The sequence below is a fragment of the Leptosomus discolor genome, chromosome 12 (assembly GCF_034619465.1).
Source record: "Leptosomus discolor isolate bLepDis1 chromosome 12, bLepDis1.hap2, whole genome shotgun sequence".
In the NCBI taxonomy this organism is placed as follows: domain Eukaryota; kingdom Metazoa; phylum Chordata; class Aves; order Leptosomiformes; family Leptosomidae; genus Leptosomus; species Leptosomus discolor.
The window spans coordinates 15,980,125-16,007,061 of record NC_141402.1 but is presented as its reverse complement, the minus strand read 5'-3'; the positions used below and the strand labels follow the sequence as shown (position 1 = coordinate 16,007,061).

Below are 26,937 nucleotides of genomic sequence, written 5' to 3'. Positions count from 1 at the left end.
CAGTATTAAAAAACTTCAAGAAAGCTCTAGAAAGCTTTTTATGTCAAAGTAAAAATAGTCATATATTCCACCCACTTCTGCTTATCCAAGGAAGAAGGAAAGCATTTGTCAAAACCAAATAGAAGTAATCTAAAAAACTAGAGGCAAACTTGCTATTTCCTTAAAAAGAAACAACAAAAATCTCAAACCTGAGAGCAAAATAGTTACATGAAAATTCCAGCTTAAGAATGTGAGTACAGGAGTCAGAAGACTTCTTCTAATACACATGATTTTATTGCTCAAGTTTATTATAATTATCATCAGCCCTAATTCATCACATTTCATCAACATCATACATTCAAAGCTCTAGGAAATTTCTGCCTCCACTACTTAATTACTTCTTACTATCTATAAAATCACCACACTGAGCCGTTTTACCTGTTCAAACAGCAAAACAAGATGATATTCTTTTAAACCACGTTTTGAGAATTATAGGAATTTTCCATGCACCACCTCTATCAATATTTTAAAGTATTAAGTAGATGCCTTCTGCCATACCTCACGCAAATTTGAAGATTACTCAAATGCAAAACTTCTCCAAAATGCTGAATGAGAAACAACAAATTGACGTGCTCCTTGAGAAAACCAATCACTGAATTCCACTATGATAGGAAGAATGACTCTTTGGATATATAACACATCTTTATTCATGCCTTAGTTTAATAATGGCCTCACTGGACAATTTCTAATCCTGTAAAAAGACTAATCAATATTCCATAAAGAACTCCATTTCTGCTAACAGATAAAATCCCAATGCCGACCAGGTTCAACAACACTACGTACTGAAGAAAATTTGATTTTTATTCACCTGGCCTAGTTAAAGTTTATAAAGGAAATCTACAATATTTGTCTGCAATTACAGATAAAAAAACCCAAACCCTAACTGACATTATTATATGACAGTTCAACAATGTTGAACTTAGACAGGCTAAAGTGGTTTATCTTATCTTTTCTGATGATTTAACAAAGACTTTCAACTGATGTGGAAAAGGCTGTAGTGACTTTCCTTCCAGATTCTCTTCAGAAAGCATCATTCATAGGACATATGCTCAGGATTCCCCATATTCCCATATAGTTCTACTCTTAATTCCATTTCTGAAGCAGGTTTAATTAAGGGATTAATTAAAGGTGCTTTATGCCTTATTCCATATACATCTAAGAGACTGGTTGGTTTCTTCTCCTTAGATCTGCCCTGAAGTAACAGGCTTAGGATTCAAGAGAAGGCATAAGGTGTTGATCAGTCCTTGCTTATTTTCCTATGTAAAAAGATGTTTTGGTTGACACTATTTGGTTTGCAAACCATGTGAGCTTACTCTATTACTGTATACTGTTAAACATCAGCAAAAGAGCCCCAGCAAGCAAACACACAGCTTATTGCTACCCCTATAATCCCCCCTATACTCCTGGGAAATGAAAAGGTCACAAAGCACATCTGAACTCGTAACAGTCAAAAAAAGGAATCACAAGGAACACGGGTCACGATATACTACTTCTCTAATGAAGAACAATTAAAACTAAAAAAAAAAAAAAAAAAAAAGAAAAAAGAAAAAAAGAGCCCTGCAACTCCTGACAAAAAAGGGAGAGTGATGCAAAAAAAAAAAAAATCCAAGGGACTTTTCCAGCAAGACTGGAAGCTGCTGCACAAAGCTAAAACAGCTACACAAAGAAAACTGAAATTACATGGAAGAAGCTTTTGAATTAATACGAGCAAACATGATAGCACCACTAACTCTCGATCAGTCAACTTAATAAAGATGAAAACTACAATTTCCAAATATCAGTGAACAGAGCTCCACCAGCTACACGCATTGGTAGCTGATAGCTAGCGGAGCTGCCATGCAGCTGGAGTAAAGCTAGGAACAGGGCAGGCCTCCTGGCCAGGAGGTTCATGTTTTAAGTCACAAGAACATCATTAAGGGGTGCAGCATTCCTAGAGCAGGATTTTGAGAAGGAGGGAGACTTCATGGATACTGAAGACACCCTGTCCACACTAAATTATTAAGCTGGCACTTGCTTAAGGGGTTCAGAATAGAGCTTCACCTAGACATTAGGATTACCCACGTACGTACGCCACTTACAAATCTGTCAATTATTACTGATTATTCAGGTGATTTTTCAGCAGTTTTATACAGTTACACAAACCCATAAAGCACAAACATTTTGTAACATGTCTCAAAGTACAATGAGAAAGTTACCTTTTATAGCGGCATTCTCTTACAACTATTGCTGGTGGGAAAACCCCTTGCTCTGCTCCCCAGTCCGTATTGGTTTTCTTTTGGAAGAAAAGAGGTGTTTTTCAGGCTGAAAAGCTACTGTTGCTGAATAGATACAAAATGATCTTTCTTTTTTTACAGCTACATTAAACTTCCACATCATTCTCATTCCCTTGCTTGATTTTGTGGGCTGAAGTGTGTCACCTTCTATGGCTTTATCCACGTTTGACCAATACTTTATATTTGGCATATGTACAGCTAAATTATGTCTACTGCCCTTCCAGTTTATGAAGTGCTGGTCTACAGGTCCTTGGAGATCAGTTTCCAACACATTTGGCTTTGATACCCACACAGAGAAACGCACAATACACTTCACAAGAACAGGAATGCTTAGAAAGAGGACTCCAGGGAACTGTGGTGTCTAAAATTACTGCAGACTGAACAGCCCCTCCAGCATGAAGAGACCCAGGTCTCTGGGTTAATGGAAGCTCTGCTCCATACTTCAGATTTTCAGATTTATGATTACTACATTCACTTTCCAAGAGAAAGCTTGATTTGCCCCTACTTTATGCTGACATATTTCAAAGAAGCAAAACTATAAACCTGGACCAATACAATCATGAACCAATCCTTCTTTCCTGAAATGTTCATGCTCAGAATACACTTACTAACCACTGATCCATTTAGCTAAACGTAGTAGGAAAAACACCTGTTAATTGACAAATTGTGTGATGTCATTACGTTTTGTATCTATATCTCTACCCTATCTGCACATTTTGATTTATTAAGTATTCTTACACAATCCTCAGAAACACCTTTTTCAAGGACATATTCCAAACAGGCATCTGTGACATAATGAGTACAATTTGCAGAAAACAGAAAATCTATAAAATAATCAGTGGATTCCTGAAAGGAAGCCTAACTAAAAAATTGGCATGCAAATATACATACCCATATCTTTCTCTGCGTAGAAGAACCTCTCTAGAAATCAAGTTCTGTTGGACAAGGAGACAGTTCCCTTCCACAGACTTAATCTAAAACTATTTTTATCACCTTTATAATGCTCTGGTGAAACAGGGAAATATCCTCATTCTACATGTGTGCAAACTGAAACACAGAAAGACTAACTGATTAACCAAGATCACAAAGACAGAGTCCAGGAGGGACATCGCCCAAGGTCTAAGCCATTAGACTGGGCATGTCCGAGGATTAACTGCCTCACACACTGGGCCACATCCCCTCTAGAAATAACGTGAGATGGAATTGTCTCTTGCAGTGAAGATTTCTTACCCGCAACTTTAACAAGCAAAAGTTAACACTCGGAGAGTATTTCCACTTTTGTGGACATGCAGCTCTACTTCAGGCATACGATGTTTGCCATGCCAGAAGCATTTTGGAAACAGCTGAAATATTTAGCAGAACACGAAAATAAACTTTGTGTCTGTTCACATCAGAATACATCAGCCAACATGAACTGATCAGGAGACGCCTAAAATTCTGAACAAGAAACTAGACTACAACTCCAACAGTTACTACAAAGTAGCACACCAAATAATAAAATTTCCAAATTCCTTCAGATCTAAAATACGAGTAGGTTACTAAAATAGGAACATGCCTTCTCAAATTTGCAGGCTAGATATGAACCAGAGAGACTTAGTATTTATTAGTATACAATAAGAAACAAATAGCGGCCATCTAAATATTCTTGTGGCTGAGACATGGCAGGAACCTCATTTCTCTGTCCCTAGTCTCTATTAATCCAAGAATAGCTCCTGATAATGCTGCTATACTGGCTCTGTGGCAGCAATAAATCTCCATGTAGCGACCAAGTGTTGAATTCATCGCACCCAATTTTAGATGTCTCAAAAGTTTACGCCTAAAGTGGAGCTAGTCCTCTAGACTCACTTATTTAATGAGGAAACGTGTTTCTGGGGTGTGATTCATCTTACAGTAAATGAATCACTCTCTGAAGGCCGCTGCAAGGACTGCACAGGAGCCCTTGCTGACACCAGAGTGAATCACCAAAACAGATTTTTGCAACTCAAAACCTGATCCTCAAAATTGACATTCTCTTGCAACCATTTGTTTCCCTGTATACATCCAGCTGGATCCTCAGATCCTTTAAATAAACCAAAGGGTATGGAGAAGTCACACAAAATAATGCACTGTTCATGGCAGAGTCTTTGAAACAGCACTCTCAACTTTTGTAATAGGAAGTCAAAGAACGAGGGAGGTTCCCCCATGTTTTGCATTAGCCTTTCTCCTAACCTAATTTCCAGAGGTATTGACCACCTTGGCCATTGTTAACATCTCCAGCTGAGGCTGCAAAAACTCAGTACATGTGAAATAGCAAGTGTCAGGCCTCCTAACACAGACCACTGTACAAAAAAAACCAGCTGCTTCAAAAAGTTTGTCCAACATGTTTTCTGAATCCCAGCTGCATAAAGAAACGGGCGATTATATCAGTCTCTAGCTTTAAGATATAACATTAGCATTTGTCTTTCTCTCTATTCTTCTGAAGGGATTAAGAACTGATTTTAAAAAGAAATACTAGGATATTTCACCTCGTTTTTTATATGTTTCCCAATGAAAATGTGTCAATACCAATGTGATTGGATTTTCTTGATAGTGTTTACAGATAAGGTGCATTATTTGACATGCATTCAGTTCTGGAGCAACTTTAACTGAATTATTCATTCAGCTTCCAGTGTTCTGTTTCAGAAAAATAATCTACCTGAGGGAAATTTTGATTTTTAATGCTGTCTCCTTTGTCGTAGTATAGGAGTTCACAATCACTTAACAGAGAAAAGCAATTTAGATTAAAATCTCAGGTTTTAAGGGAAGCCTTTTGTTATTAAATTTTGAATATACAATAGTAACTGCCAACTATTTAATCAAAAATTATAGTTCAGCTCTCAGAGAATAAAATAGGAGGTGTCCAGTAGTAGTATGTTAGGTAAAAGATTCAAGTGTGCATGCTCAGTTTTTAAGTTCTCTTCAAACTGTCACCCAAACGAGTTCATTGATTTTCCTGTATAATCACAGGGATAAAGTTAATGTACTCTACTTTTCAGGTTAATTATTTCAACTGCAAATCTAAATTTTTTAAAAAAAAATGTATCTAAATAAAACTTTAAAAGTAATCTCTTTCTTTCATTCAAGAGAAATGCAAATTAACTTTCAAGACCCTCTAACAAACAGGAAATTAAACATATGCAAGTGAAGACTGTTAGAAGAGCAGGTTTCACCATCAGGTTTGGGGGTTTATTCTCCTCACATGAATTGAATAACTGTAAATTCACAGATATCTGCCTGCATGGGGCTCTCTCTACAAAACACAGGAGGCTTTTGGGTTTCCTACAAACTTACCAATGAATTTTAGCAGTATATCTTAGACATTAAAGTAAAACTAGTCATTATTGATTCAAAGTAGAGGACTGGACCCACTAAATGATACGGCATTGGCCACAGGAAGGGCAGAAATCCGTCTTCTCTCAGAGCACTACACCTGCATGGTATCTCATCTGGAGATCCTGAGGTGAATTCAAACACCTTTAGAAACAAGGTCACTATTATGAATTTTACTTTGCAAATGACAAAACAGATACAACTGTTTCCTGATAACACTCTTGAGAGTGTCTCAGCCCTAGGCTAACAGCCTGTTTACAAGGCTGCAGTCTACCCATCCTCATATAACAAACATAGCACTCCTGAAAGTGCAAGAAACCCATGAAATAGTTTGAGTCAGATTCTAGGCAGAATAGAAATCTGGCCGTTTGCTTAGGATTTTCAAGAGTCGAGGGGAAAAAAATTTATGGCAAACTACAAGATCAGCTGTATCTTACATGTGATGTATCCAGAGCACTTTACACTTTACCGCACATGTACTAGCCATAATTTTTCAGACAGAAATACAGGATCTTTGGTATCAAACCAGCTAGTTTGATACCCAAATGGTTATTGCACATTTCAGCTTTGGCAACTGTACTGCTTTTGGCTAGGACAGAGTTAATTTGCTTCAAAGCAGCTCATAGGGTGCTATGTTTTGGATTTGTGACCAAAACAGTGTTGATAACACACCCATGTTCTAGCTAATGTTGCCGTGTCAACGCTGTTTCTCAGACTGCCTTGCCAGCGAGTAGGCTGGGGCTGCACAAGAAGCTGGGAGGGGACACAGCCGGGACAGCTGACCCCAACTGACCGAAGCGATATCTCATGCCATATGACATCGTGCTCAGCAATACAAGCTGGAGGAAAGCAGAAAGAGGGGGGGACGTTTGGAGTTATGGCATTTGTCTTCCAAAGTAACTGCTATGCGACATAAAGCCCTGTTTTTCCCAGCAACAGCTAAACATCTGCCAGCCACTGAGAAGTGAATGAATTCTTTACTTTGCTTTGCTAGTGCACACAGCTTTTGCTTTACCTATTAAACAGTCTTTATCTCAACTCAATTCCACCCTCCCCTCCAATTTTCATCCTGCCAATTCTCACTTAGCTGCCTACCAGCATTAAACACCAACAGCAACCTTTTCCTTTTAATAGTGTTCCTGAAAGTCCATTTTGATCAATAGCATGTGGTTCATGGTCCTGGCACTGCCCATAAAACTTGCACATAATCTACAGGTAGCAGAAGCACAAGAGGAGCGTACTTGTCACTATTTCTGGTGGAGATGCCAACCTTCACTATATTCAGCCTGCTCGGCTCCAGCAGTGCTTAAGGTGGTGTCTGGGTCAAAAGAATGCCTCCCCTTAAGTGCTGAAAGAGATGTCATCTACATACACCAACTTGTCTTATAAAAATCAATGCCCTCAATTCCTATAAATTAATGTGAATTTAGGTACTTATCTTGAAACATTTCAATATAGAGTTGAGAGCCACATAGCTCAAATACCACTTTTCAAATAAATATCTGACTCACCAAAAGCGTTTGGCATCTTTTTACCACTTGTGAGCAACTATCACTATCCAAGTACCAGCGTATAAAACAAGCAGCAGTAGGGGTTTTCATGATGCACACAAGTATCCACTACAGACAAGGAGACAAATCTACTTATAAATGAAGACCATGCTAAAACTCACAGGGTCACTAAAAGACACCCTTTAACCTCAGCAAGCTTTGAACCGGATTCTAAACCAGAACACTAAATAAAGCAAACTATTAACAAGAAAGCTAAAAGCACAGCACACTCATTTGTTACCATACCAAACATCATACCAAAAGGCCATCTCAGATGAACCAAATGTTTAGAGTACATTCCATATGCCAAATATCATTACACCAAGACTGAGCAATTAAAAACAGATTCTAGAAGAGGGAGAAATTAATTCAATGGGTTCTCCCGAGACAGAAAAAGAAGAAAAGCTTTTCTCCCACAAATTACACAAGAAGCCCTTAGAGCGTGACAGATACGAGATTTTAAAAACTATATTAAAATATCTGTGAAGCAAGTAGTAAACGCGCCTAACTTACATTAGAAAGCAACAGGGTAAAAATGTGCATCGTAATAATGGTACAAAGTAGCATCAGTACTTCAGGTCTTGCAGCAAAAATAACCCCAAAATAAAATTCTACCAGAACAAAGAGGTAAAACCATGGTTACATGGTTTACGTTATCTCCATTTTGTCATGGGGGGCGGGAGGCGGGAATCTAAGATTACTGTGGGAATTTGTCACAAGACATTTGTTGAGTGAGAACCAGCAGTGCTGAAACTTCGCTTCTATTACACCTACCTCCATTACACAGGGACCTGCCTATCCCTGGCCCAAGAACTGCAGTACACAGGTCATCACAAGTGACAATTACATCAGAACCTGAAGCATAGTAAGCTTACAGCTTAGAAACAGCCCTTTTTCACAAAATATCTGCGGCGTTCCTCTTTTCTGTCTCATGCTCAACACCAAAGTTGCTTTACCTAGTGCAGCAAGACAGACACGACTGCAAGAAGAATCAGGCTTTTTACTCCAACTCCTTTCTGCACTGCTACAAAAAATAAATTTAAAAGGAAGCCAGCCACAAGCAACCTTTCTACTAAACAGCTTCTTCCCCCGGCTCCAAAAAACCATCTGCTGTGAAGTTAATTGCCTTACAGTGTATCTTGTCACAGGATCATCTCATCAAGGGGTTCATGTCATCACTAAGTGATTTGTGAATAATCATAAAATAATCTCATCCATATTCCAGATCCAATTTCCTTTCACGACTGAAGGTAACTGCAGACTGAGGACCACAGGCTTTGTTTTGTTTTGGTTTCTTTTTTGCTGTCACACTCCAGCCAAAGCCTTTCCACTAGTGTTGTTTCAGCACTGTGCAATGGCACTGGGCTCTCCCTGGAGCTGCCACTCCTCCCCATTAGCTTCTGTCTCTTGTAACCCCATGGAGGGCCAACTCATTCCATGCTCCTTAGTTCTTAACACAGGTTCATCGGATAATGCACATCTCCATTTTCCCATGGTATTTTTCAACTGCCTGTTTTAGCCTTGGTGGTTTGAAAGATAACATTGCACTCTCTCCATAATAACTAATTGGCCATGACTGAGGAGGTGCACGAAACATACAGCAAACATAGAAGAAGCCATTATATTGGTTCTAAAATTAAGTTTTGATGGAAACTGCCAAGCAGACAAGACAGAAAAGCACTCTCCAGGGACAGCACTCAGGTTTGGAGCTCATTTCTCTCAACATCTGACATGCTCTAGAGGTGAAAGCATGGCTCAGCTGAAGTCAACGAGAGTTTCCACTGCAGACTTCACTGGGGCCAGGATTTCACCCCAGGGATCTTTCAGTCGAGTTTAAGGTAAATGGCTGGCATGACACAGAAAGATTAATCTACGGTTGAGGAAATCCTAGTTGCATTAGTTGACACAGTGCTAGTTATTTGCTGTCACTTTTGACATGGTGAAGGGAATGCCATTAAAATTGCAGCTCAATTAAGTAATGCAGCTTCCACCGATTCTTTCATTACTGACTGGTCTCAGGTATGAAAACTGCATGTTAACTTACTCCTATGCTGAGGATCAAACTATCATCTTTTACCTTGCTGCTCCTTGGATGTATCATTACATTGGTAAGACAGATCACGACAATGGTTCTTCATATCATTGAAATATTTAAACTAGAAGCAGTGGCTGATCACTCATTCTTTTTTTTTTTTTTTTTTAAACTGAAAAAAAACCCCACCAAGACCAAAAAAGTACACCAACCAGCTCACTAAACACCTGTGTAGAAATGGAGTATTTCCTCAGCTCCCAGGAATACCTCACCTTCTGAAGCATGAGACTGGACTGCCTTTGCCATTCTCTCAATTAGCACATTTGCAAAGCAGCTCTCATCCATGGCACAGAACCAGAAACTCAGCTGTCCCTGCACTCAGTACTGAGCCCACTTGGTCCCTGCAGGACCATTCAAACATAATGGAGGCCTGGACAGAGTTCTGCCACACACAGGTAAGTCTGAAAATCATACAATCATAGACTGGTTCAAAATATCAAAATATGCCAAGTGGCTCTGCATGACACATGAAGTGAGAGAGGACACTACACCACAGCTGCAGCAATTGCTGTGCCACTGCCTAACACCCCAGAGCCACGACAGCCACACTCACAGCATTTCCAAGCTTTGACACCTTCCACCTCGGAGCATCCCACATGACCCCAGCTCCCCACACTCAAGGAACTAACGTGACTGGTGGCTGCTCCTGCACCACTGTCTGCCGTTAAGAATGTTGTCAGTCTACTCAGTCACCAGGTGGTGCCATGACAGGCACTGTCAGGTTTTGGGCAGTAACAAATGCAGTGAAGCAGTGTCCACCTCCCTGCAGTCAACTTGGGGATTTTGACAAGATTGGATTCCTAAAAAAAATTACCTTTTGGGAATTACTGCTGTTCTAAATTGTCAAAGAAAGACTCCTCAAGTACTAAACCACTTCATAGAACTCTGGGCTGGTTTCACAGGCTTCAGCAGTCTCAGTCCTGTTTGCTCAGTCGCCCTCTCACAACCCACAGCACTCAGCAGGTTTCAGATCATTTGGAAAGACTCTAAACTATTTGCTATATGGAGACTCAGATCTCAAGTCAGCTTCTGAAAAGTTCAGAGGCGTTCTCATCTGCTCTTTCACAAAGGCCCAATGCTATTATAAAAGTATTTAATTAAAATTATACTACCATTTTTTAATTCATCTCCAGTATTACCCTATGTGACTTCCAGTTCTGAAGTCGAGAATTTAGCTAACTGCTTCAAACAGAAGAGTTCTTTACGTTTTGGATCTCTGTTGATCTGTCTGTCTGGAGCAAGATAATTGGTTTTTTTAATCTGAAAGGAAAAAACTCAAAACATTAGCCCTATCTGGTTGATTCTCAAATTACCATGATTGCGCCTCTGTCCATATGACCCCCGTCAGCACCCCAACAAATGAAAGGAAAATAGAACCGAGTTACAGGAGATTTCCCCTGAAAAAAATTCCACAGAAACAAACACCCACATGCATTTCAAACTATGCAGGCTAAATTTTCAGAGCCTGCTCTTGTAAGTAATCACGCCAATTTAAGGGCTTTTTGCTTTGACATTAAAAAAAAAAAATCCCAATGTATATTGGACCAATGTAAAAAATATTTGAGAATGGGATAATACACCTATTCACACACTTTAGGAAATGACTAAATCATTTGAGGCTTGCTGGTCTTGATTTAAGATTATTTCTTCTACTGCTATCCATTCTCTCCCTTCAACACACCTACACAGCATACAAACACAATGAATGCAAGATGCCAATGGTAAAGACGAACACATTATTCCTGCCCTGTTGAAGTCATCAACCTGTCTATCAACATTTTCAATTCACCAGAAAGCATGGCAAGTCCCCATTCTAAATTAGAAAAAAGCAAAAAACACTGTTAAGTCTATATTCAGCAGTAGTTGGGCTTTGCAGCAAACTGTGGCTCCACAGGTCCCTAAAACTCAGCAGAGTGCCACAAGCTCCCATTCAAGACCCTTAACCAAGCCCCTGGAGGCTGACTTCTACTCTTCAGTAACTGACATCAGCAGAACCTGGATCAGCTCCTGACAAAAACCAAAGCAGATGCCTGCTCTGCTCTGACCAGGAGCTCTGCAAGGCCTCTTTGCTGCAGCACAGCACCCCAGGTACTTGTACTGACTATAACCGGTTGCTGACTTCTAGGGGTGGTCAAAGGACCTGAGACAGCCAGGCATGGATACAGATTGTTATAATTTGTATTCTATAGTACTATTTCAGCACTTTCATAAATACTCATAGCCTTCTCCCAGTTCTATCAATATAGTATGCAAAAGAAGTTCAACTGACTCATCTAGGATGAAAAAAATAAATTGTCATCATAATTACGGACTGGGTTAGGACATCACCATTCAGTCTTTGGTCACACCCATACTACCACCCTGCTGATGCGTTAGCCATTTGATGAAAACCACGGCTATTTAAAAACTCCTTCACAAAATAAAAAAAAGTTTTCTGAAGTAATGCTCAATGCATCCTGAACATTTCCTTGCAGCTTAACTACAATAACTGCAATGATATAGGCCTGACAGCAGCTGATGTGATATGCCAGTTGGAGATCTCTCTTACGCTAAAAAGTTTATAGCCTTTCTGTCAAACAAAAAGGGACAATCGCTAGGTGAAAATTAACTTCCAGTCCACAGTCCCTCAGATCTGAAGTTGGGTGCACCTGTAACGCACAATTATAGGATTCCACCCAAGTAAGCATTTCTCTGACAGCTTCTGCTACAGCTTAAAGAGTGGAGAAGCAATCTGGGTCACAAAATTGTATTCAAACGTTGAGAGTAAATTACCTAGCTTCATAACACTACCACCATGCCATCATCTTCCTCAAGAGAAAGTGTTTTACAGTAAGTAAAGCAGTGAATCCCTCTTTTAAATACAGCCCTTAACCTTCTTTATATTATATTTTAATTAAAGTCATAGGACTTTGTTTAGATAGGTTGAAAACCTCAGGTTGGCAGCCAGAATATCTTATTTATAAGAACTTGGAGGTCTTGGATTCCCATATTTGGATTATGTTGCTTTAATTTATTTATTTTTCCAATTAAAAAGTTCTCACTGCTCATGCATTTTTTATTCCCTAATGCTCTGTTCTATCAGGAGAAACATAAAAGAAGCAGACAACATGTTTTTTCAGTTAGAGACTACTTCCTAGCCTGCTCCAGTTTTATAATCTATTCTCTTACGCTCTTACCAACCCCCTCCATCAAACAGCTAAGAGTATCCATCAAAACCACAGGCTGTATTCTTAGCAAAAGGCACTCCAGCACATATTTTCACCGGAAAGCATTAATTTTTCCAGCATAGTGCCTTTCTCCCTTTTACATCTGCAGTCCAAGTTCCAGCAAAGGAATACTGACACCATCTGAAAGGTGAGTACCTTTGCAGCAAGATGGTTGATAAGAAATAAAGCAATAAAAATATAAAGCAAGCAGCCTTCAAGCTTACCTCCTCAGATTAATTAAACACACTGAGAACAATCTGGAATTTGTATTTCTTAAATAAATTGTCAATAAATACATTTTGATACAGTACCTACCACCTCTTAAATTGTAGGCTCCGTTCTATTCCCTCAATCTTCTCTTAACACTGTTAAATGTAACATTTTCCTGTACTGTTTCTGTTGTAGGGGCAAGCACTGCAGTGGGCAGCTGGTACCACGGGCAACATTATAGACTCTGCAGACAAAACTAATTCCCAGCGAAAACAAATGGCAGCTCTCGTAGGCCTGTGACAGTCTCCTGGGTTTGCAAATGTCCTCACAACACGGGTATGAACAGCAGGATCCTTCACCTCTGCTCCCCTAAGAGGCCAAATCTGGGAAGGTGCATGGCAGAGTTTATTTCATTATATATCAATCCTTTAGTGCCACCGGTTATTTAAGGACCCTCTGACAATACACAGTTGCTCTAGCTCAACCTAAACACTCAGCAGAAAGCCCCTGACAACCCCCTTTTCCCTAGAGTAGGTGAGCACAGATCCTACACATAACTAATATTTTGAAACAAGATTTGTTCGCCACTAGTGGACACAGCATTGGCGATACAACGGAATTAAGAGCGGTGTACTTAATTTCCCCATTACTTTCAGCACAGGTTTTACTTGTGCATCAGTTGTACATTCATAATTAATGTAGTCTTTTCATTTTTCAAAGTTTCAGAACCTTACTAGAATGTTAAAAGCATGTTAGCAAGTACACCCGCTGCATACTATGCCAGTTGTCTGAGATGTGTCCCTGGCTAGAGGTTACTGCCTAGACCCAGCACAAAGACTCTCCAAGTCAGCGAGAAGAGCCCAGGTCTTTAGTCTGGGCTCTAAAGGTTTTTCAACAGGCTTTTAGTCTGGAGTCTAATGTATGTTCCTGCATCAGCCGCTCCAAGCTCTAACATCAAACTCAACTACAGTTCTCACCCTTTGTTCTTGAAGAGGCACCAAAAGAAGCAAGTAAGATGCAGCAGGAGCTAATTTCAAAAGGACGTGTACTTAGGCAAATATACCTCCTTTGATACATATGCTTTCCCCACTGTATTACATCTCATTAGAACAGAGGCAATTACACTGTTTTAAAGATGACTCTTAAAAGCACTAAAGGCTTTTACTAGTTCTCAAGTACTCTCTCTAACCGATCCAGGTCTGAAAAACAAAGTCAACTTTGAATTGAATCCAAAAAACAATCAAGCACCAAATGTCAAAGCAATTTTACGAATCACAGTAACATGGGTGATAAGGCTAGGAAGAATAAAAGTAGATTCAACTTTCTTTACAAATTGAAAGTTTCACCTCCAATGCTTTCTGCTCTACTGCAGTTTTTGGAGGCCAGAGAATAACTTTGGGTATCAACATCAATCCTGCAGCAAAGTTAGGTTGTGGCTGGATATATTTTCCAATGCAAACATTTTCAATGCTCTCTCAGATACAGGTTAACTTTAATAACACTGCAGTCACAAATCACTTAGAATAGCCTGCCAGACATATAACACATTATCATAGCCCTAAACGAAAGGAGTAATGCATTTATACAAACTCATGCATATCTGTAAGGAAGCAATGTTGCAACCACAATAAAGAAATCCAGTAGGAATCCTAGGGATTCATTGTGTTGGTCAATTTTTCTCCTTTTTGCTTTGGGTTTTTTTTTTTTTTTTTACAGGGAAAAGAACAGTAAGTAAAAAGCACAGAACTTTAACTAGATAGGTACACTTCAAGCTAAATTCTTGTTCTGATGACATTGAATCTCTGCAGGAGATGGGACAGGTGAATCTATTGACTGCAGTTGTATTCTCTTTCCCTTCTGACTGACTACAGAAGCACCTCTTCTCACTAGCCACGCTGAACTCTGCTGAGAGCCACTGACACCACACTAGCCTAAAATGGTGACATTTACATGTAAAGTCTACAGCTCTTAACACGGGATTCTGTGCATACTTGCAGCTGCAGCTTTCCTAACTCTAACATGAGGAAGGCTTAGGATTTTCAGTAGTGCTCAGAAGTACACCTCATTGGCTTGGTCTTCATTTTCACATCTTTTGACATTTATTGTAGTGTCATCAGGAAGCGCTAGTGCAAAGATGAACAAGATGTTGACTCCTCTTCTGAGTGTAAGATGTACAGGGTGAAGATATAATAAAGGAAACTATACACCAACATTCACAAAATTCTCTAATTAACTAAATGGAGATGCTACAGCTGAGTCAGGAACTTAAGGACTTTCTGTTTTCTTTTTTTTTTTTTCCTCATTTAAACTTCTATTATGATCTGCCCTCAAGTCATGCTTTCAGAACTATTCCTGCTACTTTTCCACAGGACTTGTCATAAAATACCACAACTACACAACCAAATAGAGGTGTTTAGGTATGGATTTATGCTGGGAGCAGCCTTGAGACATACCACCTTAAGGGAAACTCTTAGATGGATCAGCCCTGTTCAGGGCTACCTGACAGAGATGGCTATACACATTTATCACCTCACATGACAGCACAGCTTATTCCATAATTGTATTTATCTATTGCTGCCTGTTGCTGTAAAGAAAATCAGATCACAACCATGACTGTACGCAGCTCTCTTGTCCCTGGATAGATTTCTGCACCAGGCAGGCATTTTGTGTCGTCTTTCTTTCACATTGTGTGCAAGAAGGCAGCCAGCAAAACAGCCTGCTAAAAAAGATCTTCCTACAACACACTTGCTGTTCATCTAAAAAACAAAAAAAAAATCATAGGAGATAGTGAAGAACCTGTCCCAAAACCCAGTATGTCAATAAACAAACAAAAAAGTATACTGTTGTAAGCAAAGAAATAACATAGCAGAAACAAATAATGGTAAGATAAATAAATCAGACAACTGAAATGAAGATGATCTTTACAAAGTGTAGATTTCATGCCTCAATGAAATTAAAGTTGCTCGAAGCATTTAATTGCTTCTGGGGTCCAAATGAAAGGATTCAATAAGCAACCTTTCTTCAGATTAGATTTTTACTGTTAGTAGTTTATGCAGTTGCAGAAAATGGCTGTAACCTTCTTCTCAAAACAGTATCTCATAATTACTTTGGTCAAAATTAAAACTTTTTCAAATGTTCCAATACCATATACTTCCATAATACTCACATAACTTTATTCTGCCCCCTGAATAAAATGAAGACTTAAAAAAGAAACATCTGCTACCATCAACCTATCCATTTAGATGCAACAATTCCAAAATGCATATGCTGATCTTCTCACTGAAGGCAAAGGATATTTTTATATTAATTTCAGTGCAAGAAGACACAAAAGTAGTGGATAATTTCCCTCATTCCTAAAGACTATTTTGTGGGTCCCAGTTGAGTTTCCTCATCAACCACTAAGTTAGCAAAAGCCAAAGTCTTCAGTACATTGTGAGATCAAGTCCCAAGGGAAGAGAGAGAGATTCTAGGGAAGAGAGAGAGATTCTAGGGAAGAGAGAGAGATTCTAGGGAAGAGAGAGAGATTCTAGGGAAGAGAGAGAGATTCTAGGGAAGAGAGAGAGATTCTAGGTTTGCTGCTTTTTATTCCTTGAAATCCTGAGAATCTGCCATCTTGCAGTCTTCACAACTTTTAAAGGAAAAAAAAAGTGCAATGACAGACAGAATACCCTTCAGAAAACAAAAAGCGCCAGTTCTAGACATGCAAAAGCAGGCTTCCAGGTTTCTCAGAAGTTTCCAAGTGGGGCAGCAGGTGGAAAAATCAGTAAAAAGTTCATTGATTGATTGTGTAAAATAAAATTAAAATGCCTTTGACACATCTATCTATTCTTCAAGTTTTCAGGTATGCTGAGTGAAGCAGTTCACAACAGAACAGACTGCACACCCATCTATCACACTTAAATGCAATCACAGTCAAACATAACATCAGCTAGCGCCTAAACTACAGAGATGCATTTAATACTCCCCAGTCAGCAATCAACCTTTCCCACATTTGTTCATAATCACAACGAATCGTTTCATTTTAACACTTTGCTTTTCTTATCCCATAGCACACAACTCCTTTTCCAATTTTATTCCTGTGTGTAAGTAGAACACATTTTTAAAGAAACATAAATTACTGAACATATTTTCTTACCTGTTGCAGTCCACGTGGAGCAGAAGGTGCGATGCACTAAGTGACACAGCAATCTTGTGCCACTGTCCATCTGCCAGACGGTACGGGAACACCTCTGTTCTGGACTTCCCATTAAACCTGTAGTGATATCTAATCTCATCCCGTAGGCCGCTGCTCTCCAGTTCAAAATAGCTGTATTTAAAACATGAAGAAGAATCAGTTCCATTTTTTGGTTTATTCATTGCTTCTGTCACTTAATTCATAGACTCCTTTAAGCAATCACCAAATGCAAGGTCACAATCTAAAGAGGTTACTCAGCATGGATTAACTACTAGTTCATTTTTTAAAAGAGGCAGAGAGACAAGACTATACATTCAGTGCATTACAAAACCAGCAAAACCAATTATGAAAAAACAGCTCACATTCAAAACACCATTTGATAGTCCCAGAAATTGAAGTCCTCTTTTTACCCATAAAACAGGTTCAACTACAAGAAAAGGATCCTTAGTCTTTTCACCGAAATGTTTCATATAACTGCAGAGTTTATAGCAAATGCAAAAATAAAGAACTGTATATATATCATTACAAATGAACAAACAAAAGCCATTAAGGTAAGAAACCACCAGGTGATCATTACAATTGTATTTACTATTTGCAAATCCACTTTTTTAAAAACTATTTACTTTTAGGACTCCCCTACTGCAACTGAGCTTAACTCCTTTTCTGACTTTTATTGTTACAGCTGTAATCCACTTTACAAGGGAACAAAACCTCCTGGTTGGATTAGGTGTCTCAACACCCGGCACTCGCAGTCAAAACCGTCAAAGAGTTGTCACCAGAGACCAGTCATAGGAGAGTAACAAAGTGCAGCTCTTCCCTTGCTTCATGCTGGCAGGGGGAGCCAATTCTTCTGGGGTGAATTTAGCCATTAAAGGTGGTAGCACATTGACAGTGTAAATAGTGAAGCTTTTTCTTGGACCTCAGATCGCACAGAGTATTTACAGCGTATTAAATCAAGGCTCTCTTTTTCCTGCTAAAACGAAGCCCCGGGTATAGAAAGAAGGAGATGCAGACCTCCTTTTATAGTAGAAATAACTCTACAACTAAGTGCGGATGTTAGGTTGTCCAGCTAGTCCCTACCCACATCTACCTCCGCAGAGTCACATTTTTCCCTACTGGACAACGCCAATTTAACACGGCAGTTGAAAGGTGGGTGCTAGTTTGGGGTAAAAAAAAAAAAAAAAAAAAAAAAATGCAGTAATGAAATCCACTTCTAAAAAATAAACATAACACACAAAAGAAAAAGTATCCAGGTGTCTACTTCCATTTTCACACAAGCCTTTTGCGCTGCTTGGCCGTACACAGGCCTTGATCACCAATGTGCACAAGCATTACCATGACGTGTGTGCACTTCATCCAGAATAGCTCTTGCCACTGAAGCGGAGGCTTTTTAGAACATAAAATCTGAAAAACAGAGCTCTTTGGGAGGAACTTTCTTACGAGATACAATGCTAGCTGGGAATCTGTGCAAAAGGTCGCAACAGACCAGGAAGGGCAACACCAAGACAAGACAATAGATCTTGACCAAAAGAGAAACTCAGACCCTCCTCCATCCTGCCAGTGCCTTGCCATTACATTTTTCCTGCAACATATGAGTATTATCAGGTTACCCGAATCAAAGACTCAAGCGGCAAAGTAAAACAGTCACAAGTAGATAAAGGCAAAACCAAAACAGAATAAAAACACAGCAGGCATACGTACCAATAAAATACATGCAGTACAGAGGGGAGAAAAAAAAAAAAGAAAGGCTGGTGTTGTGTAGGAACTGGCTTGCTTCGTGCATATAAAGGCACAAGGAAGGAAGAGAAAGAGTTTTCAAAATGGGAAAGCAAAATGTTAATTCAACTACCACCGCCACCACCCCTTAAAATACCTAAATTACATTCATAAGAAATCTGGAGAGGATTTTTTTATTATTTTATTTTGATGCTCAGTAAGAGCACAGTCTATATACAGAATGTACTGCTGCTGGCATTTTCAAGCCAGGAAAGCACTAGGACGAGTACTGTCAGTGAAGTCGTACTTGCAAAGTTAAACGTTTCATAATTGCCATCTGCTGTCAAAGCATGAAAGGAAGTCATTAGAGACTTTCTCTCCTGTTCAGCTAAACAGCAGTGAGGCAGAAAACTTCCAAAAAATGAGGGAGAGCCACATAACATTCCAGTATCTCTCACACACAAAGTATTTATACAAAATACATATATATTTACATGGTTGATCATAGAAGCTTAAGAGCAAGACAAGCTCCTGTTGCAGGAAGCACACTGCTTCCTGCAGTCATTCTTCATAATCTCTTACAGTCACAGAGCTAATGACTTACTACACAATGTTTTGTTTGTTAATAAAAAGGCAACAGTCCTGGAAAGGTCAGTCAGATACTGTACTTAATCACATCTATGCTCTGTTATTTGAACAGCACAGGGAATTGCAAAGCAACAGAGTTTCTCATCTGACAAGCTTTAGTGCCAAAAGTTACTTCGTGACTAAAATCAGCTTGTTGCTTACACACTGCGTTTGTTGTCAATCTCCTCACTAATTTATATAATACCGAAGTGACTCGTTAAAATTTACTGTAAAAGCCAGTACTAACATTTTAATATATGCACACCTAATGTACTGCTAAGTGCCACACGACTGTATAAACACATTTCACCTCTTCAGTGAATGGAAAGGAGGATGACAGACAAATTCTACACCTATTTTTCACCACCCTTCAACAAGTGCAAATCAGAAGCAGTTACGGTCAGACAAACAGCAGCAAACAGCAGCCAACAAAACCCCAACAGCAGAAACTGCCTGGATTAGCCCAATATATTGATCTTAAGTATTTAAAGAACACAAGGCAATGTAAACCAACACTCACATATTTTTTTAACATGCACAAATCCACACTGAGTTCTTGACTACACACACACACTTCACCATGTTCACAGTTCAGAAGATGTAGTTGTCTTTTTCTCTACCAGAATTTAATTTACGTGCAAACAGCTTTCTCAATAACCAAACATCATCTTTTCCTTCCTCCTCCTACCAGACTCTGGAGGAAAGCCTCTTCGAAAGCAATGACATAAAGGCCATTCATTCCTGGAAACAAATGTGCCTGCTCTGTGTTCAAGTTCTAATATGCAGATTGTGGAATGGAAGACAAATGAGCGGAAAACATAAGCGTAGGCAAGAAATCATCAACCTGTGAGAAAATAATTAGTAAAGCCAGAGAAAACAAATGGATTTATATTTTTAGCATCTACCTCATCTTTGACTTGAAATGCCATTGCAGAAGTTTTTATCTACTGTAAACCAACAGGTAAACAACAGGGACGAAATTAACAGAAACTACCATACAAGAGGCAAGAAAAGGAACTCATCTCTAACAGGTGTTTTGTCAGTACTTCCCAGTATTATGTGAGGAAGAAAACATAGGAACAGAGTAAGTCAGGGTTCCTGAAAGCATTGGAGCATCTGGGACTGCCTGAATAAATGTGTCATCAGTAGGCAAGGGTGAACTTTCAACGTTGTCATGAGACCCATGTTAAAAGCTCAAGGGAGATCCCAGAGTATTACAACTAGTTCTGCTTCCGCGTCACATCGGCATGAAGCCTGTGCGTCAACTTGCCACTACAGTTAGCCCCCTGCTACCCTCCTCAAGGCCTTTTCCAAGGGTGTTTTGAGACAGTAATTTGCTTGTCCATTTGTTAGCACCAAGCAATGATTTCTTGTTTTATTTGTTATTTCTTGATGAGGATTTATTTTTCAATACTTTTTTAAACAGGCATGATCAAAAATAAGATGCATTTCTACAGATGAAATTCTCAGAGCACACGTATTAAGAAAACTCGCTGGTTATGGAACAGCAATACAACATGACCTTGGCTGAAATTTGACCGCTACTAGAATTTCCCTATTTGCTAAGCATGTAAGCTACTGTTGGCTTCTTTTACACAATTATAGCATTCAAATAGCTTTTTATAGGTCTGTCCACAGTCTCTCATTCAAATTCAAATGTCTAAGAGGGAAAAAAAAAAAAAAAGGGAAAACATTCAGATTCATTTTATGCACATCAAAAAAGTTCAGATATTTTAAGATCTTACAGTGTGCTTTACAGAAGGACAATATTATTCCACAGTCAACTCAAGATACTTTCCAATTCTTTCTGACAACTTCTGCAACCCCTACGTACCTCACACATGAACACTGTTATGAGAGAAGAAAACCTGACTCAGTGATGGTTAATGCTTGCTTTTTTTTTCTTTCAGTCACAACCATAGCGAATATTTAACTGTGCACTTGACAGCCCATTTCACTTCCAGATCAGGAGAAAAAGGTGTCTAAAAGTGTACTGTAAGTTGGAAACAGCTGCTGTGGATGTAACAACCAAAAAGACTGGCAAAGTCATTATCAACATTAAATAACAGCATGTAAGACACCTGAAACAGAAAAAGCAAAGTATTTCTACAAGGTGAGTTGGCTTAATCTACCATCTGCATTAAAGAAACATGTTGATCGTATCTACCACAGTAGCGATCTTACCTTGTGACAAACAACATCATGTTCCATTCAAAGATTTTACTGCTGTCAGGTTGTGGAAGTGGCCAAAGGAGGGAGGGCTCAGAGGCTCCAAATAAGACACAATCCCAAGAAAAGCTCTGGGATATATGTCCTTCTGAATCTCCTTAGCGTATACAGCACATTTTGTTCTTTATGATGCTAATACCTACCACAGACAACTCAAATATCCCACAATGAAGACATGGCATCATCTGGTAAGCACAATAGTGATTAAATGCTCTGATAAGAGCTCTAAGAACTAAAGCAAAGCTACTTTTTGCATTCAGTTCTGGAAATCTTCTCCTTGATCATTTTCAAATACAAAGCAGAGTTATCATTCTGACTTTACAACTTCCGTCATCCCTGATCAAGTGCCAAATGAAGCCCCACAGCCTCTTTCAAGGAGCGGCACCGGCACTTATAGCAGATGCTCTTAGAGCTACTGAACAGATGTCCCGGGGCACGGCAGCAGGCACAGATGGCATCCCTGCGAATATGTACAAACTCGGGGTTGCCGTCTAGTCAAAACACTTGCGCATCTGCTTAACATTGCGTGGGAGGAGGTCACAAAACCACAGGAGTTCAAGGATGGAAGTACCATTCACCTTGCACATTCTGCAGCTAAACTACGATGTCAGGTCTCTCAACTGCTGGAAAAAAATATCACTGCCATAATAAGAATCAGGCTGTTATTGAACAGAAGCTTCTAGAAAGTTCAGTCAGTCTGGTCAAGGCATAATTTCTTATATTTTTTAATAGCAAAGCAAATTCAAGGGAAATTCAGAGACCAGCCCACTTGATGCCATCAGCTAGAAGTTCGGGAAGCTTCTGCACGAATTTGCCTATTTGGACATGTTTGTGCACATAGCTTTTTCATTTCACAATAGCATCGTGCCAAGCAGAATATCAGGACATTTAATGATGTTTAATGGTAAAAATGGCTTCAGGCAAGACTGTGCTTTAGCATCTTTGCAGAAACACTTCTTGATGTATTCAGAGACAAACAGCCAGCGAATCTGCATTCATTATCGCACAGATTTCAGGATTTTCAATCTACAGAGATTCTGTGATGAATCATTACACACTTTTGGCCTTTCACTGTTCGTTAGCACTGATCGAGTCTGTGCGCACAGTGGTACACAGAGCACATCGGTGCTTCGGTTGTGCTGTCAAGGGGCTCAGCCTGGACAGCAACATACAAGTAACTGAGATCTTGCTCTAACACTCCCCAGTGGAAACCAAGTCCAGCCAAGAGGAGGCACTGGGTACACTATGCTGCAGAGAAGCTGGCAGGCATGTGCCCAAGACCATTGCCACTGTCAATGAAGCCATACACAGCAAAAGCAGCGCCTCTGAAACAGAGACGCATCTCTTCAAACAAAAGTAAACACTCACCTTGCAGTTGTCACCACGGTTCTGTGCAGATGCAAAACTAGAACAAGTTACAGCTGTCAAGGCAAATATTTCAGTCACTTCCACTGGCACTGTTCTTGTACCCTAGTTACTATAAAGTGACAGGGTAAGATCCTAAGCTCTGAAGCATTACGCATTGTCGAACACCGCATTTTGAAGAAACCCGCTCAAGTGTACAGATCTAGTCCTCCACTACATATGCACACTTACCAACCTTACAAAGCTACTTTTTTACAGCTAGTATAAATATGGACAGATTGAGAGGCTGCACAGCAAAACCATACATGGCAAATCTTCACTTATGTGGCATTAGAGATGTACTACTGTGTCAGAGATTATGTACTGATATCATCAAAGCTCATGAGAAAAATCAGACTGACATCGGGTAGCAAAAAAGGTGTCATGAATAGAAGAAGGATCATCTGTGACTATGCAGGTATCTTGCTGAAAAATCAAATTAACTTTCTATTAAAGAAAATACAAAAGCTGAATCCTATATGTTGCACAAAGACTCTATCATCACCTACTGTATTCTAAAAGTATTCCTCCTGTACAAGCAAATCCAAAATAAGCCAAAACTTAATACTAAATTCTTTCAAACCTCTCGAATAAAAGCCTGAAAGTTCAACTTCACTGTGCTGGTGGCTACCTACACAGGATTCTTTCAAACATATGTATCCTTTCATTTCAAACAAAAGGATCTAAATCCAGTCAATTAAACGACTTTATTTTTCCATTCAGACCACTCTGAGGACCACAGGAATTGTGTTATATCAGCTTAGCTTGAAGCACTTAGGAATAAAAACACCCACACTGACATTTTCTATAATAAATATTTTGTCTTTTGTTCTACAAATCTTCTACATGGCAGCTGGGTATGCAACCGGCAAATTATTAAGCATTTATGATGTTCAAAATATGCATTTGTGTACCTAGAACTAGGCAAAGGTCATCCAAATACAAATTTTCTTTCTTCTTTGGTCATATAAAGAGAAAAAGTAACCCCAGCATCTGCCTGCCAGCTAAGAGACAGCTGGAGTCAGAGCTGGTACAAAGAAGCTACTCATTTTCGTGGCATGTGTTGTAAGGATTGACCTTAAGCATTTTTGTTTCCATTTGATATGTCTAAAAATCTGTCTTCACTGTGGCTGCTACCTGCCTACTATCTGAAAAAGACCTGGTCTCTCTCCTATTCATAGTAAACCAAGGAGGTAGTACCACACTGCACCTAAAAATAGTACAGCATCTTAGCAGGCTTCAGAGCTTGCACAGTCAGCAGGACAGAAAAGAGTCTATCATTTGAAGTACGGTGACGTCATGACTCCTTAGCTGCTACCTCTAAAACAAAAACAAAAAAACACAACCCACTGTCCTCATGCATATACAGGTACAAACACTGACGAGAACCAAGACATGACTACTAAAGGTAGGTATCTGCAAGAAGGGGCCAAGTAATGGGAGAAATTTGATTTTATTCCCTCACAAAAAGCAGAGGTTATCTTGTAGTAAGAGATGCAGCCTAGTGTAACCACTCCTAAAAGAGATGGCCTCACTCTCCTGCCTGTTTATTCCTACCTCAGCCTTTGTATCAGCTTTACCCAACGAACTAGTCTGACAGCAAAGTAACCTGACAAAAGAAAATAATCATTTCTTCACATATCACCGCTCCAAAACTCTATCACTGTAACTCTAGCAAGGAATGCAAGCTGCAGCTACCCTCTGAAGTAGTCCTTGAAGGGCTCATCACCCATAACCCTTGACCAAAGGTTAGTTTCCCCAGTGCACCAGTGGACCATTTGCAGTCTGCAAAGCGTATGTATCTGAGGACTTTCTGGATGGGGGCTGTCAATTTTCTAAGGCTAACCTGGAACTCCAAGCCGGCATTAGCTCAGGGACCACTGTGGGGACACAGAAGCCTGGAGCTGCCGATGCGACCAGAGAGCCCCCAGCAGAGCTGTAACCAAGGCAGAGCATAACCCCAGTCCAGTCCCTCCCTTTATCACGCTCATCGCTGCAGCAAGAACTCAGCTCAAGGGATCCCCAAATCCACAATCTCTAAATACCAGATTTTAATAACACAAAAGGGGATAACATAGCCTTTTAGACTAATGAGGTCTGCCACCTAAGTCAAACTACAGTATTTGAAAACAAATTAACCTAATTGCTGTGTCCTTACAAGAAAGGTTCTTCCCTCTCATCTTGCTCTCAAATTGAGCAGCTTTTCACTGATTTCTTATGTTACGACAAATTCCACATGTTTCTCTTAGATTCCCCACAAAAAAAAAATCTTTTCCTTTCCACTCTCTCAAGGCCCAGCCACATGTCTGCTCCCTGCTGCTCTCTGGACACCCTCAGTCTCCACCTGCCCTGTAGGCCTCCTCCTTCTTCTCTCTCCCTCCTCACTGCCACCTGAGCACTGGCAGCTTTCCACAGCCAGCAGTCACTGGGGCAGGCACTGCCACCCTCCTCCCTTTCAGAAGGCAGTACCTAGGGCAAGGAAAGCACACAGGCACCATTAATAAGCTGCAAACAAAAAACCGGGCACATCACCCAGCCTAACGTCCAACCAAACAAATGACCATTTATGAATAACATCTTGCAAATATCTAACAGTCTTAGCAACTAGAAGAGTTACACTCTTAACGAGCAGCCCAACTTCAGCAGACACAGTTTTCAGAAAGTTGCCTTCAGTCTGAGACATTTGAGTGTTTTGCCTATATCAGAGGGTCATAAAACAAGCAAACAGAGTAACTCAGCATGTTGGAGAAGACTCCTGGGGGACCCACACTTCCTGCTCCTGGCTGACCACAACATTTCTGCACTGTCCAAATTCAGTTTTAAAGAGTTTCAAACTGTCAGCCATTCTGCTCCAATTGCCAACAAGGTCCAATCAATGTGTTTCACCAGCTGGTTATCAGCAGCATGTTAATGCTTCAGAGAGACAACAATTGTCAGCCTAGTGTACATAAAACACCTGCTCTCAGCAGGGAGCCACAAGATGGAAGGTAGCTCCTCAAGCAGTAACTCTTCTTTCACAACACTTAAATCAGTGGAAGATGTATAGAATATGACAGTTCTTCCTCACTTTCCTCTTTTGCATACTTTAACCCCAAGCACAGAAGCAGGTGGGCCCAATCTATTTGCATTTACATCTCTAAAGACCTTTTGGGAAGAAAAAAAAATTCTGGAAGAAACAAAGCTCGGCTGCTTGTTTCACTATTAAAAAAAAAAAATAAGGTGTGTAGATGCTTCCCATACTTCACATCACCTCATTCAGAGGCATAGAAGTAAGGCCCAATCTTTATATTCTCTGTACAGCTTTCCAGTTTAGCAATTCTACATATAAATATTAATGAAGATGTGACCTTTACCCTAAAAGAAAAAGGTTAATGGATACATTTGCAGAGCTTTTCCTTCTCTTTTTTAATACTGGGCATCTTGGAATCCAATATGCGTATACACATCTTGCAGAGAATAATCTAAAAGGTAGCATGGAGTAAATCCAATCTTTCAGGTTTACAACTAGGGTCAGAAGTCACTTGCATAGTTTCTTTTCATTAATTAGGTTTCAGTGTTTAATTTAACTAGCTTGTTACCCTTTTGTGTTTTTAATCAAACATATTACAGGCTGGTAGCCTTCTACTCCTCAACAGTCTCAGAAGCTGTTCATGGTGTCACTGGGGGGAAGTATTCAACAATGTACTAGAGTCCCAAGCCTGTTTCCCCTCCCCACCCAAAACTGACTTGCTAGGAATAAAAATCTTGCACTATGAGCCTGCACATTTATCAGAATCCCCCTGAATATTTGTATCAGCACAACTTGCTGTTACATAGTGAAGTGACAAATTCTCCACTTGATAAATCCCTCTCACCACAGTAGTAAAATTTGCTTACAAGTGTCCAAATACTTGGTGTGGCATAAATCTTATGAAGTTCAGGTCCTAGATATAGGTTAGAGGCATAAAAACAAAGAAAGAAAAAAAAAACCTCAGAAAATTTAGAAAAAATAAAGTTTTCAGTGCTACCTGTAAGAAAAATCTTAGACACATCATTCTTACGACTCGCTCCCTAGTTCTTTCATGGTGGG

The 26,937-nt window shown here is 39.7% G+C and overlaps 1 protein-coding gene across 1 annotated transcript in view; it reads right to left on the bottom strand.

The window, feature by feature from the left end:
* The window catches only part of NELL1 (neural EGFL like 1), a 291,435-nt gene that overhangs the window by 234,004 nt on the left and 30,494 nt on the right, over nucleotides 1–26,937 (bottom strand). Inside the window, exon 4 of the mRNA XM_086472058.1 lies at nucleotides 16,854–17,024. Within this exon, the coding sequence (XP_086328184.1) occupies nucleotides 16,854–17,024 (171 nt within the window). The remainder of the gene's footprint in view (nucleotides 1–16,853; nucleotides 17,025–26,937) is intronic.